General features: G+C 42.5%; 1 protein-coding gene across 6 annotated transcripts in view; it reads left to right on the forward strand.

The window, feature by feature from the left end:
- ncor2 (nuclear receptor corepressor 2) overlaps positions 1 to 18,815 on the forward strand; it is a 78,603-nt gene that overhangs the window by 3,906 nt on the left and 55,882 nt on the right. For all 6 annotated transcript variants that reach the window (XM_061768806.1, XM_061768808.1, XM_061768811.1 and 3 more), the window contains exons 2-3: positions 13,285 to 13,486; positions 14,039 to 14,154. In XM_061768806.1, the coding sequence (XP_061624790.1) occupies positions 13,382 to 13,486; positions 14,039 to 14,154 (221 nt within the window). In that variant the 5' untranslated portion in view covers positions 13,285 to 13,381. The remainder of the gene's footprint in view (positions 1 to 13,284; positions 13,487 to 14,038; positions 14,155 to 18,815) is intronic.

Here is an 18,815-nt window from a genome sequence, read left to right on the forward strand (position 1 = left end):
TCTCAATAGTTAAGTGAAAATCGTGTCGCATCATAAATATGGAATTTGTGTTTTAGAGCTTTATAGTACATGTCTGAAATTGTTTGGATGCTTTGTAAACATGCTATAGTTTTGGATCAATAGCATGTCAGAAAAAAATATGCACTGTGCTCAGCCAGCTGTAAACAACGCATCATAATGTGATACCTTTTTCAATCTTTGTTTTTTTCATTTTTATGCTCTGCTGCCTCTAGTCAAATATGCAACCAATTATATTCCATAGTTAAAGTCAAGTTTCAAAGTAATAAAACTTGATGAAATGTTGCATTTTATTCTGTAAGATTAAAAAGTTTAGGATCTATATTTTGTAACAACTCTTTAAAACAACACAGAGCTTTGCAAGACCTCCTCCTATCTGAGGCCACACTAACATACAAACCCCAATTCCCAAAAAGTTGGGACATAAATGTAAATAAGAACAGAATACACCCAAAGTTCTGTCAGAGGTGGGAGTTGAAACTCCTTCAGACGGGATTCCGCCAGACGTTCCCAGCAGACCCTCACAATACGTTTAGGCCTGCCACGTCGGACCGGCATCTTCCGCCACCATCGGAGCCGACTCACCACCAGGTTGCCCCTCTCTTCACCCGAGTGTCCAAGACATGCGGCCGCAAGTCCGATGACACGGCCACAAAGTCGATCATCCAACTGCGACCTAGGGTGTCCTGGTGCCAAGTGCACGTGTGGACACCCTTATGCTTGAACATGGTGTTCGTTATGGACAATCCGTGATGAGCACAGAAGTCCAATAACAGAACACGGTTCGGGGGGGCGTTCCTCCCAATCACGCCCTTCCAGGTCTCACTGTCATTTCCCACATGAGCATTGAAGTCCCCCGGCAGAACGATGGAGTCCCCAGCGGGAGCGCTCTCCAGCACCCCCTCCAAGGACTCCAAGAAGGATGGGTACTCTGAGCTGCTGTTTGGTGCATAGGCACAAACAACAGTTAGGACCCGCCCCCCCCCCCCACCCGAAGGCGGAGGAAGGCTACCCTCTCGTCCACCGGGGTGAACCCCAATTTACAGGCGCCGAGCCGAGGGGCAATAAGTATACCCACACCTGCTCGGCGCCTCTCACTGTGGGCAACTCCAGAGTGGTAGAGAGTCCAACCCCTCTCGAGAGGACTGGTACCAGAGCCCAAGTTGTGTGTGGAGGCGAGTCCGACTATATCTATTCGGAACTTCTCGACCTCACACACCAGCTCGGGCTCCTTTCCTGCCAGAGAGGTGACATTCCACTTCCCTCGAGCCAGCTTCTGTAGCCGGGTATCGGATCGCCGCCGCCCAGCTCGCACTGCACCCGACCCCCATGGCCCCTCCCACAGGTGGTGAGCCCATGGGAAGGGGGACCCACGTTACCCTTTTGGGCTGTGCCCCATGGGTGCAGGCCCGGCCACCAGGCGCTCGCTTTCGGGCCCCACCTCCAGGCCTGGCTCCAGAGGGGGGCCGCGGTGACCCACGTTCAGGCAAGGGAAACCTAGTTCCATTCATATTTTTCATCATAGGGGTCTCTCAGCCGTGCTTTGTCTGGTCCCTCACTTAGGACCTGTTTGCCATGGGCGACCCTACCAGGGGTGTGAAGCCCCAGACAACTTAGCTCCTCGGATCATTGAACTTTAGAACTTTCTCCCATCTCCCGACTGCATCTGTGGAGCTCAGCCACAATGATCTTTGGGTTCTTCTTTACCTCTCCCACCAAGGCTCTTCTCCCCCGGTTGCTCAGTTTGGCCGGACGGCCAGCTCTAGGAAGGGTTCTGGTCGTCCCAAACGTCTTCCATTTATGGATTATGGAGGCCACTGTGCTTTCAGGAAGTTTAAGTTCAGCAGAAATGTTTTTGTAACCTTGACCAGATCTGTGCCTTGCCACAATTCTGTCTCTGAGCTCTTCAGGCAGTTCCTTTGACCTCATGATTCTCATTTGCTCTGACATGCACTGTCTTCTATAGACAGGGGTGTGGCTTTCCTAATCGGGTCCAATCAGTATAATCAAACACAGCTGGACTCCAATGAAGGTTTAGAACCATCTCAAGGATGATCAGAAGAAATGGACAGCGCCCGAGTTAAATATAGGAGTGTCACAGCAAAGGGTCTGAATACTTATGGCTGTGTTGATATTTCAGTTTGTCTTTTGTAATAAATCTGCAAAAATTTCAACAATTCCGTTTTTTTCTGTCAATATGGTGTGCTGTGTATACATTAATGAGGGAAACATAATGAACGAAATGATTTTAGCAAATGGCTGCGATTATAACAAAGAGTGAAAAATTGAAGAGGGTCTGAATACTTTCCGTACCCACGGTATGTTGCTCCAAAACCTGTGTGTACTTTTCAGCCCCGACAATTAATTTTGGGCTAAAATGATACACCAGAAAGTGAGATACGAATCAAATCTTAACTTAACAGTCCTAATATATGAATTTGTGTGTGTGTGTATGTGCACATGCAATCGCAGTTAACAAAAAAAAAACAATGATGATGGGGAAATGACACAACATAAATATGCCACATTATTTCCCCCCCCAGAGTCAAAATGCAGAAACTAAAGAAGGAAATATGAAGCTGTGACCATGACACGGCCTCCCGGGATCACAGCCTCCTCCCGAGCCATCCTCCTCCTTTCCGATTGAGAAAGAGCAGCTGTCTGGCATTTCTTGCCCAGTTCCTTGTCGATTGTTTTTAGTTTGGGTTGAGAGAGTGCTGCTAACTTCCGTGTGGTAGCATTTTACGAATTACTTGTGGTCCAAGTTCCATTGAACTGGACACGATCCCACTTCACTTTCATTGGCATCACAGTCACTGTGACGTTCAGTTTGAAAACATCTGTTCTCACATTTCCATGACAGTCCAGCTCGCTCGGTGACCGCGATGCTTAGTGCTGATGTGAGAACTGACTTGGAAGGGTGTCCTCGTAGCCTTCTTTTCTCAGACTTTACAAACATCCATTTTGCTCAAAGATATTTGAAGCAGAGGGACTAATCTTGAACTAGTTACCACTTAGGCTACCAGTTTTACAAATACCGGTGCTTTTGAAATAAGTTTGCTCAAAGGATCTTTTCATAAAATTTTATTAATAATAATTAATTTGTATTTATCTATGTGAAGACACTCATGTCAATAATTTAACAAGGTAAAACAGATCGAAATCAATATGGAACACATTTTCAATAAATCTGCGAGTGTTTACAAATGGTCACTTGTACAACATTCCTAGGAAATCACAATGTCCCATTCCCGGTGAGCCACAGGCTCCTGTTGCGGCGGTTTGGGCGGCCGGGTGATCGCAGGCTCCATGTCGGTGTTCGCTGGTCTACGAAGCGGTGGATTAGTTGACACGTGTACAAAACTACAATAAGGCACATCTTCCATTTTCATTGGAAACAACAAACTAAAAATAGTGAACTTGGAAGCAAAGGGTGTAGGAAGATTTTACCACGGTTAAACTGTTACGTGAGGCCCAGATTAGAGTGATATTTTGTTCCTCTTTCACACAAAGCTTTCTATTGTGATGTTGCAGTTCAAACCAGTCACCCCTTTTAGGAGAGGCAGACCGCGCATTAGCAGGGATTACAAATGGCTCTGTGCTAAGTGATTCACTTGACTCCGTTGCACAACACAGATGACGGCATGTTATACGACATTACTCTCATTTGTGTCCAGGCCGCAGTTGTAATATTTGATTAGCCGGACTTTTCTGCTTGGAATGCGTGTTTCGGCGTGGGTTGTTTGTTTGTCTTACTGTGCAAGGCAGGTGTTTAAGGGCAGTCCAGGATGTATTCCTCAGGGGTGATGACCTCGCTGTGGAAAATGTTAGTGACATGCAACAGTGAAAGGCAAGAGAGTGAAGTACACTGTAATTGCCGGTTAGGGTGCTTGTACTGGACCAGTTTACTCCTGTTCTGACATGCTGAGGCTTTGTTTCAGGGGGATTCCATAATTTACAGCTGCATATCAAATCAAGATATGTGTGTGTGTGTGTGTGTGTGTGTGTATAGGGATGGCTATACACTGCATGGTTCAAGTTCATTTCAGATTGTTTTTGCTCTTAAGTGGCACTATTTGAATATGCGGCCTGGCATTGTAAAGAGAAAAAGAACACATATCATCGGGCCTCTTCCAAATATGGATACAAATCTGATAGTTATTGGATATCTGCCAATGCGACAGCAGCATAAATAGACAGATCGGACACACCTTGTCAATGCGAGCTCGTTGTCACTTGTATACAATACAATACAATTTGTGCACTGTGCGCGTGTAGCCCGTTTCATGGGTTTTGGGAATGTAAACGTATCAACTGTGTCAGTTGAAATGTACATGTAAAAAGAAAGAAATCAAAATAATAGTTGGGAAACGGACACTTGGACCCGCAGTGTAAATCCAGCCGTTCAAACACATGGCACACACGACAAGGCTCTCACGCTTAAATAGAATAACTGTGAGGCCGCTGTCATGAGGGGCAAACGGAGCCACTCAGGTTGCATGCTTCCACGCAGAAGAACATTTCAAAGTTCCTGAATAATTAAGTAGCATGAAGAGGAACTAGGTCAGCCCAGAAGACGAGTGCACCCCTCAGTTTTATTTCCTGTTGCTTGACTTTGGAAGCTTGAATCGCAGGTGGGCAGGGAAGCTCTCCTAATTTGAGACGTCAAACGTCTGCGTGCTTTCGCACCACGTCATGAGTGTCAAATCGGGCGTGCGATTTTGTGGATCACGATTTCACAAATCAACTTATGCAGAAAATAGTCAATTATATGAGAACTAAATTGTCTTGATTCAAGTCAAAATCAAATGATACTGTAGAAATCACAGTTTGCAACCTCTACGTACTGCGGACAAAGAAAAGGATCTCCCTGGTAGAAATGTTTTACCAAAAACTTTCTTACTGATATGTAAAGGACAACGTACAGTTGGATTTTGTCTCCTGTAGGGCTGGATGGGCATGATTGATTTATCATTGACAATTGATCATGAATATTGTATTTTTTTGAAGATTTGGTCAGTCTAACATTTGTATGAGTGGGATTATGTGGTGCCTTCACCACAGCGGTGAGTGAACATGCAGCAGCTCAACACTCTTTATGTTTTGCCAGCTTTTTTGTTTTTTATTTTAATAGTCACAAATCTGCAGTATGGCTGGGCAGACCCGCTCTTGATTCAGGAGAACGCCCACTGCTATACCCTGAGGTCCCTGCCGTTACTTTTGATAGCATGGCCCTTGTTGTAGAATTATTTTTAACAAAAGTGATTCAGTAAAATGTATTTTAACATTGTCGTAGGTGTAGTTTGTTTTCACGTAGCGCCTCCATGGCTACAGGGAGTCGTCGTTTGAGGCTCACGGAGAGGGGGTGGGCTGAGCCTTATGTACTTTCACGGTGTTGGCAGCAAAACAAGAAGCAGGAAATGCAATAGTTGCTCTGCTGGCCAATATAGACACTGTACAGCTGGACAAGCACATCTGGTGAAACAGGACAGCCAATCGTGGGGATGTCAACATGGACAGCATTGCATTTTCATACCACATAAACATAAGGTTTTATTCTCCGTTGGGAAAGTTCATTTTTGATGCAAACTAGTTCAAAGTTCAGTTCACTGTTCATTCATATTCATACCATTACTGAGTGGGAACTGAACCCACGCCGCATGCGCCGAAGTCAGGCGAGGGTACCACGACACCATCAGTGAATCACTAGTGAACATGTCTAGAGTAGCGGTTCTTAACCTGGGGTTCGATCGAACCCCAGGGGCTCGGTCAAGCAGTCTCGGGGGCTCAACGGAGGACTCGACACACGACGTGTGCGCGTCTATCCATAAAAGCCTTTTAACACTGCGTTGACCAAAAAAATTCAAAGTTCAAAATGCAACACCGCGTCAAGGTGGGCGTTTACCATTGCGGCGCTGCGCCTCGACTTGAAATGCTTTGTTCTTTTTTAAACTATCTTTATTTAACAACATTTCAACGATAGACTTGAGTTGAGTAGCATTGCTGCGACATCAGATAGCGCATCCAATAATAAGAAAGAGCCCAAAAAAACCCTACTCTTACCTATGAACCCTTTTCAATTACCTATGACATTTTTTCAATTAGTTTTTTGTGTGAAATTCATGTTTTGTCAGTTTTAATTCTTTTCACACTGATTTTGTAACTGATGCGTGGTTCATTATGTGCATGACCTGGATGACTGTGACTCTACAGTTTTTGAATTTGAAATAAACCCCATTTTATTTTTCCATTTAGGAAGGGTTCCGTGAACTCCAGATGAAACTTGCGGGGTTCCGTACCTCCAGCAAGGTTTTAAGAACCACTGGTCTCGAGAAATCTGACTCGGAATGGATAATAGCATGTGTTGTCTTTGCTTACATTTGGTGTTTGTTATCTGGATGAATGTCAACAGGTATGATAGATTTGTTCAACAATTTTGGATTATTAAGAATGAGATTTTTGTACCAACAAGGCTATATGATGCATTTGCTCTGCCGAGACACAATACAGGCATAATGAGTTTTACGACTCGGTGTTGAATTCAGGCCCACTTCTAGTCGTGTGCTGCCACAATGGGCTTGTAAAAGTAGCGGTTCCATCAACATCTACCACCAGAATGTTAAATGAAGCCATAGCAAAGTGGGGAAAAAAACAACACAAACTGGTGGAAACTGAATGCATATGACTTGTCTTTAAAAATAATTGTGTTTTTTATTAAAAGGTATGGGATTTTTCCCAACACCGCTAACTTCTTGTTATTCAGTGACTAACCCTTTTAGTTTTGTTGTTCTGAGGGCTGTCATCTGAGTCATCTATTAGGAAATGTGGCCGGCTGTGCCATGTGACATTGGTGATTATGTAGATTGTTGGAGACCCAAATGAAATATTACTTCCAATTGCTCCTAACAGGTGTTCTGCGTAAAAGCTGCAGTGTTATGTGACTATCGTTTTTGGCACCCAATTTTCAAACTTACAGAGCACTGATATATTTATTGTATACACTAGTTGTCGTATTTAAGGTAGTATGGCTCATGTCCTTTTGAAATATAGCGACGGGTAGTAATGACTGGTTGATAAATTGTTTCTGCACCTCACACATTGAAAATATCTGAGTTCCAGTGACAAGATCGTTGCTTCCTTGTGATAGTATACAAGATGCAGAGTGGGCTCTTGTGTATTTTGTGTTAGAAAACAGCAAGTTGTGCATAAACACAAACAATAATACGGTACTATCAATAACACAACAACTAATGTATTGTCCCAGATTTTTTTTTTCCAGCTGATTTAGGACAATTTTGATGTGCTGAATCCAAGTATCACATTGGTTTTGTGCAATCAGGTCACCTTTTTTAACTATGGCCACATGTATTTGTTTACATGTACATGTGTTTTCGATTTAGACTTTTCAAATAAACAGTGGTTGATGCCCTGAATTTTGAACAACGATGACATAACATTCAATTTACAGGTGCTTTTGTCAGTGTCTACTATTCAGTTGCAAGTAAACAAAGTTTGTAACATTTGATTAATAAACTGTTAACAACTTGGCCATTAAAACCTAACCTGAACTAGAGAAATGGATGTCATTTTCGGATTCAGTCATGCTAAAATGTCCCAAATCAGTTGCAAAAACATAGACAATTTCATTTATGCATTTATTTTTGGCTAACCCACTGCAATTAACACTAAAGCCCTCTTTATACTCCCGTGCTCGCGCGGCCGACAACGCCCGCATTGCATCACGTGACCGACGAATTGGCCCGCGCGTAGCTTGACGCGCACATGGCAAGAATTGTTGCTGCGCGTCAACCGCCGCGGAGATCATCTCTCATGATTGGTCCGTTTTAATCACATGCTGTGATGACGTACTCAGCGTGCCCCTTGGTTCGACATACCATCTACGCTGCCGCCTTCTCAATCGATTTCGCAACATAATTAATAGGCTTTACACGATCAGGATATTTGGGGCCGAGTTGAAAAAAGCGATCACCGATCCGATCACAAAATGGAGGAATGTGTCTATTTAAATGACCTGTTCATTTACTGTATATACTTGTGTACTTAATTGCTCCAAAAATTCTATTTACAATAAATAATGTATCTTTGTTCATCTATTTATGCCAGTGAGGCACAGTGACAGACAGAACAAATGATAAATGGTCTTCTATTAGATGGCAGGAAGTAAATACAGTAATTCATGTATCCAATTTTAGCATAAAATGTTAAATATCGACCGATACCGATCAGCCCGACTAAAATCTTTGTAAAGTCTAATAATTAATTGGATCATCTGGTCAGCTGGGTCCATTTGTTCTAGCAGACACTGTTCCACGGTCGCCGTTGTTGTTGCTTTGTTCCTTGTTACTGAAAGGAAAGTGAAAACGGCTACCGGAAATGGCCAAAAAATGCTGAGGAAACTCCACCCTGTGCCGTCCTAGCCAATACCGGCCCTAGCGACACCCCCGACTTGGAGGTGAACTGCAGTGCATTTTCAAAACTGCGCGCGTGTTGTTGCGCTCGAGTATAAAGGCAAACTACGCGCAGAACAGCCGCAGTGACGTCAGCGCGGTCGCCGCCCAACGCCAGCCTTAAGCAGTAATACGAACCATTTGAACTTGTATTGTTTTATCGTTAAACTGTTTTATGTCTAATTCCACCTTTAATGTTTTTTAGTCACGTTCACACGCAAAGCCTTTTAGGAAGAGGCCCAAAACACGCCGTCCTAATTTGAAAATGGTCTGGTGTAAACAGGGCCCGAACCCCTGCTCCTGCTACTATTTGCTCAGCCATCCCACAATTCAGAATCAGAATCATCTTTATTTTGCCAAGTATGTCCAAAAAACACATAAGGAATTTGTCTCCGGTAGTTGGAGCCGCTCTAGTACGACAACAGACAGTCAATTGACAGAGAATACTTTGGAGACACAAAGACATTGAGCAATAAAAGGTTGCTAGTAATCTGGTAATGCCGGTACAATTTTTTTGGGGACAATTATGCAAAAAGAGTCCTCTAGCACTTAGAGCGGTTTGAATGACTAATATAGCAATAGTCCTGTGCAATGACCATTGTGCAAAGTGCGCCGAGGCTTCAAGGAGTGGATGCAGTTTAAAGTGACGAGTAGTGCGACAACCTGGGACAATGTCAATTGTGCAAACGTTGTAGATTCGGCGGGAAGGTGGGGGTGGTCGCGATGAGCTATTGACTAGCGAAGGCCGAAGCCCACTCCAGTGTGTGGAGAGGTCCAAAGAGTGGCGAAGTAAAGTGCGCTGGAGTGAGAGAGTGAGGTGACTGAGTTCATCCCCATCGTTGGCTGTTTGTAGCAGCGCCAGTGCATGTGTTTACCCTCTTGTCTGCAAGGCCCCGTTCGCCTCGGAGTGGATGTCAAAGCTCTTTTATTGTGCTGACCCCCTTGTCATGATTCAGGTTTTCGGTGCTCTGCAGCTCTTGTGATTGCCGTACTCGTTTTTGTCCTTCTCTGTGGAATCTGCAGGCATCAAATGCTGGATGGTTCATATCAACCCCTTTTTTATCTGGGCATCTTGCTGCATTAGCAAGCTTTATTAATATCATGTATTTCAACAATAGCCAGGTTCTTCCAGGATTTTAGACTCTCCCATCTAGGGACGCACGGATACCACTTTAAGACTGAGCACGAGTACAATTACTTACTTTACTGTACATTTGAGAGCTCTTTGATACCGAGCACTAATGCTCGATAACGCCATTACATCTTGGAATTTTGATGAAAATGTTTTGTTTTCAATAAATATTATTTTAAAAATACACACTTTTATTGATTTCACTCAAATGTAACACTGTAACACTACATACAAATACTGTTAAAAATGCAATTTTATAGAAGATGACTTTTCACTCAAATGTAACTTCTTCTTTTTCTCCTTCATTTATTGTTTTCCGCTTGATCATTATGTACGTACAGCATTTTGTTACGGCTGCATTAAAAAAATGTTTTTTTTCAAGTGGCCTCTAAATAAAATTGAGTTAAATTGTGTTGTTCTTACTGTTTGTACTGAAAAGTCCAATTCCACTTTCGTGGGCGGTATATGTGCTGCTTCTGTTGGCTTTTCAAGGGCAGTGTGGTGCACGCATGCAGATGACGTAGATTTGATGAAAAGACCTGAATCATTGAGCTCCACAAATAAAACCTTTTTTCTTTTAAGAGTCCAAACTAAGACTATTTGCCTGTGACTCTTGAGTATTGTTATATCATCTGCATGCAAGGTTGGCATTTGCCGCGACACGAGGCGCCCTCGAATTAAAAAAAAAAAAAAAAAGTTGAATTGGAGAGTGATGTGGTGGTAATGTCAGAAGGCGCATCTGATAGGAGAGAAGCAGAGTGATTTGAGAGTGCTAACAGCAACACACCGACCAGCGGGAAAAGTCTCCCTGTTACTTCCTGGTTGGCTGCTACTCAAGCACTCCCAAATATGGGCAAGCTTGCCCTGGGGCGCTGTCGTCGTTACGCGCTGCCCCGCGGCCTTTACGTAGCCTATAGTGTCGGTGCATCGCTAATGCCATCTCATTACAGTCAGGTCCAGAAATATTGGGACATTGACACAATTCACATCTCTTTGGCTCTAAACACTACTATAACGGATTTGAAATTAAACAAGGTGTGCTGTACCGCAGACTTTCAGCGTCAATTTGAGGGTGTCTACATCCACACTTTCTATTTATTTAAAAAAAAATTATTATTATTTTTTTAAATAAACACTCTGGACTCACAAAGTACCAGTCCCCCTAGTTGTAATTGCAAAGAAAGCCGTACTCTGCATTGGTTCCGCAGCGGACGGGATTGGACGAGCAATGGTACATATGAATGAGATGGGACCACCCTCTCAAAACAGACTAAAATAGGTATGTGCTCTAATTCTAGATCCTTGGAGACTTTTAAGACATCTGGGATCTGTTTTAATTGTCAAAAAAAAAAAATATCACGAGACAATGTCTCCTTTAAACAACTGTCACTGACCTACCACGTTCGAGTTACTGTTTAATGTTGACAATAGAAACTGCAGGTTTCTATTGGTTATACAATTCATTATTTAAACCCTCCGCAGTCTTGTTATAAGGAGCAACAATGTCTTCCAAAAGATATTGCTGTCCTTCATTTTTATGAATTACTGTTTTCTCTCCAACATTTTTTAGCTATATTGAAAATATTCCATCCATCTATTTTCTGTACCGCTTTATCCTCACTGGGGTCGCGGGCGTACTGGAGCCTATCCCAGCTATCGTCGGGGCAACCCTGACCTGGTCGCCAGGCAATCCCAGGGCACATATAAACAAACATCCATTTGCGTACAGACAGTTTCGAGTCTTTAATCAATATTGAAACCAAAAATTCATACTTGATTACCATTAAGAGCGTGGAAACTGTTTTTGCAGCCTTAGTATTTTCGAGTCAATCTAATTCAACAAAAAACATGTTAACGCAACTCTTCCTTACCCGTTTATCTACAACAGGCCTCTGAAAGATCAGCTTTCAAATGCCGAAGCTCCGCGTGAATCATCTCATCTCATCTCTATTGTTTGAGAAGTGAAGTTTTCCATGTGACACTTGACAGCTGGCAGAGTGTACTCGTGTGCTCTTACTGTCAGCCACATCCCAATCTGGTTAACTTCAGTGTCTTCTGTGTTTGGGTTGGACAGGATTTGCTGCGTGAACTCTCACAGAGGCCGTTGAAACGTTATTGAGGAGCAAGAGCTGCAATTAGTCTCAAAATTGGACATCAGAAATTCATTAAAAACTTGGTCGGCTCTAGGGCTGTCACTATCCAATATATTTGGAATCGATTAGTCTAGCAATTATTCCATCGACTCATCGAATAATCAGCTAGAAATTGATTTTACATTAGTTTATTGCAAAATCTTTAATTCCAATTACTGTTTATTAACAGTTATTTTTTTATTTGGTATTATTTAATGATGAAAGAACCAAATAAGCAACAACTAAGCAATATCACACAACAGGGAATGATTTTGTACTCAGCAAAGTTTTTCAGTTCTTGGGTACTGATTAATGTGAAGGGCTACTAGTTTGATACAGTATATACTTCTGAAGCTGCTTCAAATTCAACTACATGTCAGTCACAGGTTAATTACATTCTTGCTGCATATAATCAGAGGATTTGGACAATTTTAAATTCAACGAGGGCGCTAAAGCAGGGGTGTCAAACTTATTTTAGTCGCGGGCTACGTTGTAGTTACTTACGGTTTCCCTCAGAGGGCCGTTAAGTCTGTGAAACCATATACGTGTTTAATTGCCTCACAACAAATTGATGGATGACTAGTTTTGAAATTAGAAGTCAAGGATAATAGTTTGTTCAGCTATAATTCAAGTTAATGTAAAAAAGGTTTTTGGTAACAAAAAATGCTTGCAATATCTCAATGGTATTATTGCATACAAGAATTTAAAATTTTGGTACAGAGCTTAGCAAGAATTATGGAAGTTGATACGCACAACTTGCTTTGGTGGGCCACATAAAATGATATGGGTGGCCGGATTTGGCCCCCAGGCCTTGAGTTTGATATTTTGAGCAAAACCATTAATCAAAATAGTTGTTGATTCTGTTGTAATTGATTAGTTGCTGATTAATCGCTTAATCTGGACAGCACAAGCACAATCTTAAAGCTTCAAAATACAAGTTGGCGTCAAAATCAAATATAAACAAGCAAATGTTCTTCAAGGTGGGCGAGCACAAACTGTCTATCCACGACGCGGCCGCTGATCCCACGGTGCACTCGCAACTTGAGCATTGACAACATGAAACACATTTCTCTTTTCTCTTCTATTGCTGTCACATCTTAAGAAATACATTCTAAACCTGAGCTGGAAATTCGTGCGACTCAACAATTGACGATTTATTTATTTTTGATTATTTATTTCAACATATTGGAGCTTGTGGGGGTTTGGTCAGCCAAGGGGAGTGTTTTTCTGTTTGCGGGCATGAGCGGTTTGTGTCGCAATCAGTGCTAGACTTTTTTTTTTTGATTATAGTTGTAAAGGATTAGTATTGCTATTAGTTATTCAAGTCCGACATAGTGTACTAGTTTGACATTAAATTGAGTTTAGTAAGCCACAGTAACACATCCATACTCACCATAAGCAATTGTTTTTATCTTTCTCTTTAATCTTTAGTATTTGACTTTGTTTTAGCTACTGTATTTGAAATGTATTTTATTTGTATTCATAGTTGATATGCGTATTTTGCTCCAATATTTTTTGTGTTATTTCTCTCTAGTGTGCTGGCCTAAAGGAACAACCCATAATGCACATAAGACCCGCCTGCTTTGCAACCACACCTACTTCCTGTCTGTAGAGGAAGAGGCTGTGCCAGGATGTCCTCTCATCCCCAGTCTGTGCCACCGGGCCGGAGAACTATGGACACGCGGCACCTGCCGAACCCCGCCACGTTACCGTTGCAGCTCCAGCGGGCGCACACGGTAAGAGGCCCGGCACACAATGCACTGAATGGCAGCGCTTCTTTCTCATACCTCACTTTCCAAGCGAAAGCTAATAAAAGGACTTGTGGGTGTTGTGCGTCTGGTACTGCTTGCTTGATGGACATGTGGGAATCGTCATTACACCGGCCCGTTGGAGAGGGCATGACCCCCAGCGAATCTCACTTGCGGTTTTCTTTGGAAACGTTCCCTCTCACAATGTTGTGCACACAGCTCGTTCCCCTCATTAGCTGTTTGAAGTTGACGTAGTCATTGTGGACGGGAATGTTTCTACTCACACCCCCTAATTATCAAGATTATGTCCTAGATATCAGGGGCCCAATAACCCAAAGTGTTTCTGTCTTTGGACTTATACATAGGGGGAAGCTAAGGCGTTTCCCCACAAGGTTGCTCACACCTGTAGTTAATCCTTAACGCTTGTCTTCATATTTCAGCTAAAATGTGTTCACAAGTAGTAAGGGCTGCATATGGCAAACTATTCTGTATGTCTGGGTCATATACATGGTGAATAAATCTAATGTCTTGTTTTTCTAGGAAGTCGGAATGGTGGACTACCACTCCCATCATGCCCGCGACTACAGCTCGCACTTGGCTCAGCCCCATCGCCGTCGACCCTCCTTGCTTTCGGAGTTCCAACCGGGAAATGAGAGGTAAGGGTCCCCATTTCAAATGCTGCCAGTCACTTGCCACGACACTTTTACTTGCTAACCTAGGCATTTGTTATATTTGCGTTTTCACAGATGTTTTTTTTAACCTATTCTATGTCATGTTTTTTTTTTAAATGTATGTTCGTATTAATAACTAATTACGTTAATCTATGTAAAGACACTGATCACGTTAACGATTTCTCACAATACATTTAAGCAATGATTAAACAAGGTAGGAAACGGGTAATTATTTCTATAAATCTCTGCAAGTGTTTACATTTGCAAATGATCACATCAACAACATTCCTAGGAAATCACAATGTCCCATCTCTGGTGAGCTCCTTTTACAACAGGCCTGTGGGCTATTAATGTGGTCATTGTGCAGGGAGGGGGCTCTGCTGGCATCATGTTGGTGTCCCGTGGTCGACAGTATTTGTGTACTTGAGAAGAACAGTTCATGAGGTTAGAGTGGTGAAAATCTCCCGTGACATCAAACACAGCATCTGCGCCTGCAGTTGTGTCTTTATCTAAGGTGTCATGCAGTAGAGTCTTGTCAGCCCATGATGTAAACATCCAGTTTTGATGATTCTAAACTTTACCATCAGCTCGTCATTGGCAGTCGTGTCGAGCAGTATTTCTCCATCAAGTGAACTTCTGCTTAGTCTGTTGTCAATGTAGACTCCGCCACGTTTGCGCTTACCTAACTAAGGCAGCTGCGCGGTCTCCACTGTAGACAGAGTGGATCTATAGCTGGATGGCTGAGTCTGGCGTGTTGTTAGTTGTCCAGGTTACTGTGGGGGGGGGGGTGATGGGAGCACAGCACTTCTTGAGTCGGCTTTGAGATGTCATCCATATTGTTGTCAAAAGACCGGAATGTTGACTAGCAACAGGTTAGGTAGCGTTGGCCGCGTAGCTTTAGCCTTTATCGTAGTGGAACAGATGGATTAAGCGTAAATCAATAAGTCATGCCTAGAGAGGGAGGTGCAAGGATGACAATAACAAGGCGACCGTTGTTGCCGTTTGTGTGACCCGAGTTGAATAAATGGAGTCTGCACGTGCGTGCGTACACACTACTGTACTGTTATTTTTAAGGGTACAATAATATTTAAAGATGTTCTTAAGCATTTGAAATGTTACAAGTCTTTTGGGATTGTAATTTGTATGTGTATGTTTGTGGTTGAAACTATTAATAAAGGAAATTATAGTCACTTTTAGGGAAGTGTCCTGCCGCCCACTGTGTTTGTCATTTTTTTTGTCACTTATATTAGCACTGTGTGCAAACTGCACATAGCTTTTGTTCATTTACGTTTGTTCCCAACTAAATAGTTGCATACTAAATTGCAACTTGGTCAATTGTTGAGGAATATGAAGAATGATTTCCTCGTTGTCATTGGTGTGCAGGCTTAAGCTTCAGCACTTTATTGATTGGGGGCATACCGTGCTCAGTCAAGGCTGCAAAATGATGCCTCAGGGTAATCCTTATGTAATTGGCAAGCACAAGCCTAGTTTCTGTCTTTTTAAATTGCTTGGAGGGGTAATGGAGCATGCAGAGTTTTGGCCATCTTTCTTGGCTACATTATGGAAGGCATGATCACAATACTTGATCAACAGGGACTCTGTTCTACCAAAGCTGTTTGTTGGTAGCTTGCAAATGTTTGCCCAGTCCCCAGTGTAGGATAACTTGGTCAGCAGTAGACTGAAAGAACCCTTTGGAATAGGTTTGGGCGATTTATCACTTTAATCGATATATCAGTTTTTTGTCTAGTCGCATCGATATTGTTTCAAAAATATATATTTTTTGCCCCTTAATGGGACTTCTCACACTGCACTTACTGTAGCGACACGAAGTGCGGCTCCGGCGAAGCCGTCCATTTCGTGTGTGCTGCAGGGGCGTTCACATTAAAAATATATATATATTTTGTTTTTCCTAATCTTTGATGTCCTTTAATCGGGGGTGTGCAAGACAATTTGGGTTGAAAACGCCTAAAAAGCTTTTTTTTAAGATCGTCTTTTACACCTGGCAGTTGAGACGGCTGGATTTCTCATTGATATGCAACGTAAATGAGCTTTGCTCTGATTGGATCATTCATCTTCTCAATTTAAATATGAAAAACAGCTTTACTCTGATCGGCCGTTGGCAAATGGCGTTATCTCAGCAACTGGGCCAAGTATTCATAGTGACCTGGCGTTGATTTCATTCGATGTGAGGGGGGCAGTATTCACCAAGCGTTGGATTCTTCGCCCGCCACTTACAAGCCACAACAGCACAGAGGAGGGGACGGGTCGCAAAAGAGAAGAGGATTTTAAAGATTTTTGAGAAGCGGGTGCCATTCAATCACTAAAACGTAACTGGCTCACTCCGCAGCATTCATCTGTCGCGTACATTTTGGCGACAAGAGTTGCATTCAACATTATACATACTGTATAGTTAATTATTGTTGTAAAACACCATGTATGATTTATATACTGTATTTGCATGGCATGTGGCAGCTGCCCAGCAACCTGGCTGGCTGGCTCCAAACCCGGAAATGCACCACCAGGAAAGCTGGTGTGAAAAGCTCATGTTGTCTTGTTTTTCATTTTCTCCCAAAATACATTGAAGCCATTTATTCCTCAGCTCCTCTTGAGCTTGGCAGGTGACGCAAAGTTTAAACTTGGCGCAAGACACAGCTATGTTGCCACTCAGCAGTTTTTCTCAGATGTTTACGTGGAGTAACCACAAAATGGGCAGGTACTTAAATACTAATTGGTGTAACTCACCGTCGGCCATTTCAAATCCTGTCGTTTGCAAGCAGTTTTGGTCTTCAAAGGCAATTGCATTCATTCGACAAACCGCATAGATGTCAAACTCAAACCAGGTCACAGACTAATTTTGAACTATGTTATGCACAAAACAGTATTAAAAAAGATTTTGCTGGAAGGCCCCTTTAATTATCTGGTTTAATAACTTTTACATTCATCATGATGATATGTTGTGATATCTGCCTTCCGCGGAAACATACAAAACACATTCCAAAATGTAGTATTTTTTTTAAACAAGGCTTCCCAAACTAAATTTCATTCATTTAAAATGAGCAACATTTCATAGTCAAACATCTGTATGTGAATCGGTGTTGAAATCTGCTGCTGTAGGTGTGAAAAGGGGCACACCTGCGGTCGTAATATGAACATAAAGGTTTTATGGTCTGGGTTTATTGACAGTGTGTGTGTGCGTGTGTATATATATATATATAATATAATATATTTTTTTTAATATACGTCTCTGTTTGTGGCTCTCCTCTGCACACACTTTCATTCATCCTGAGTGTAGCCTCTTCGTAAGCAGCCCCAGTGCCTTGTCCAGCTGGAGAGCTTGTACCCTTTTGGAGTGGCAAAGAGATTGGCAGACACACAAACGTTGTCATGCTTTCACAGTAACGGACGGGCTACAGTATCAGTACACAGAATCTCTAGTCTTGCCGTAATCGGTCGGAGGCACAGCAGCGAGAATCTAATGGAGCTGGTTGTAATGTTAGGTGTTGGTGTTTGTGTTTGTGTTGTTTTGCCCTCTCTCCTCCCCCAGTCGTTCTCTCATCCTCCAGACAAATCCTCCCCAGGGATCAGATTATTCTGCACGCTCACGAGAGCAGGAAAGAAAATAGGGACAGAGCGATGGGGGGGGGAGTCTTGAGCTTGATGTGATTATGTAAGTGCCAGCCATCTATAAAGATGAAAAAAGAATGTGAGTGAATGTGGGGAAGGGAGGGGGGGGGGTACCATCTGGTTATGTGGCTATGAATCTTGTGAGCATTTTTTAAGCAAGCTAAGCCTTGATAAACATCCTTAAATCATTTTCCTTTCTCAGTGTGTGCCCAGTCTTGCACATCACATAATTGCCATAACCTTTACATTTCCAGTAGCAATTTTTGTCGTCTTGGCAGAGATTAGTCTTGATTACACCACACCCCACTCGCACCCAACTCGACGGAGAGGATCCCTGCTTGTCGGTATGTACACAAACCACACACAAGGCCATTGTGGGCCGAGACAATCAATTATGGTTGTGCTTTCCCCTCTGCTCTTCAAAAGCCACTTCCATTTTGACACTGGCAGTAAAGTTACTGACATTTTGGCATCAGACAACAGAGCAGATTTGAGATCATCTTCCCTTGCGAATGGAAGTAAATATACTTTACTGATGTACTTATTAGCACCTGTTGGGTAACTTTCCGTTAGAGTAATCACTAACACTGAAATTATTAGCATTGACATTTTCTTTTTTTTTTGTCTTGTCAATTGCCCACTTTTTTGTTCAATTTTCTTTGAAGTTGTGAGTTTACTAACTGAACACATGGTCCCTAAATTGCACCATTTTTAGGACAAACTCCTGACTCCTGGATAATCTGATGATCAGCCTTTGTAGTGTAAATCATCTGACTCAGTTTGAGTCAGTGTGTAGAAATGCCGCTTGCTTGCTGGGACTTTAAAACCATTTCAAACAGCAATTGTCTTCATAGAGTGACCGAGACGTTCCAAACAGGTGTTTGATGAGCGTTCCTCAACTTTCTCACCCTTTTTTGCCACCTGTCCGAGTTTTTTTGGGATGTGTTGGAGCCATTAATGATTTGCTCAAAACAGTCAAGTTGATCAGTTTGAACATTAAATATCTTGTCTTTGTGGTGTAT

This window comes from Phyllopteryx taeniolatus, chromosome 3 (genome assembly GCF_024500385.1).
Source record: "Phyllopteryx taeniolatus isolate TA_2022b chromosome 3, UOR_Ptae_1.2, whole genome shotgun sequence".
NCBI lineage: Eukaryota > Metazoa > Chordata > Actinopteri > Syngnathiformes > Syngnathidae > Phyllopteryx > Phyllopteryx taeniolatus.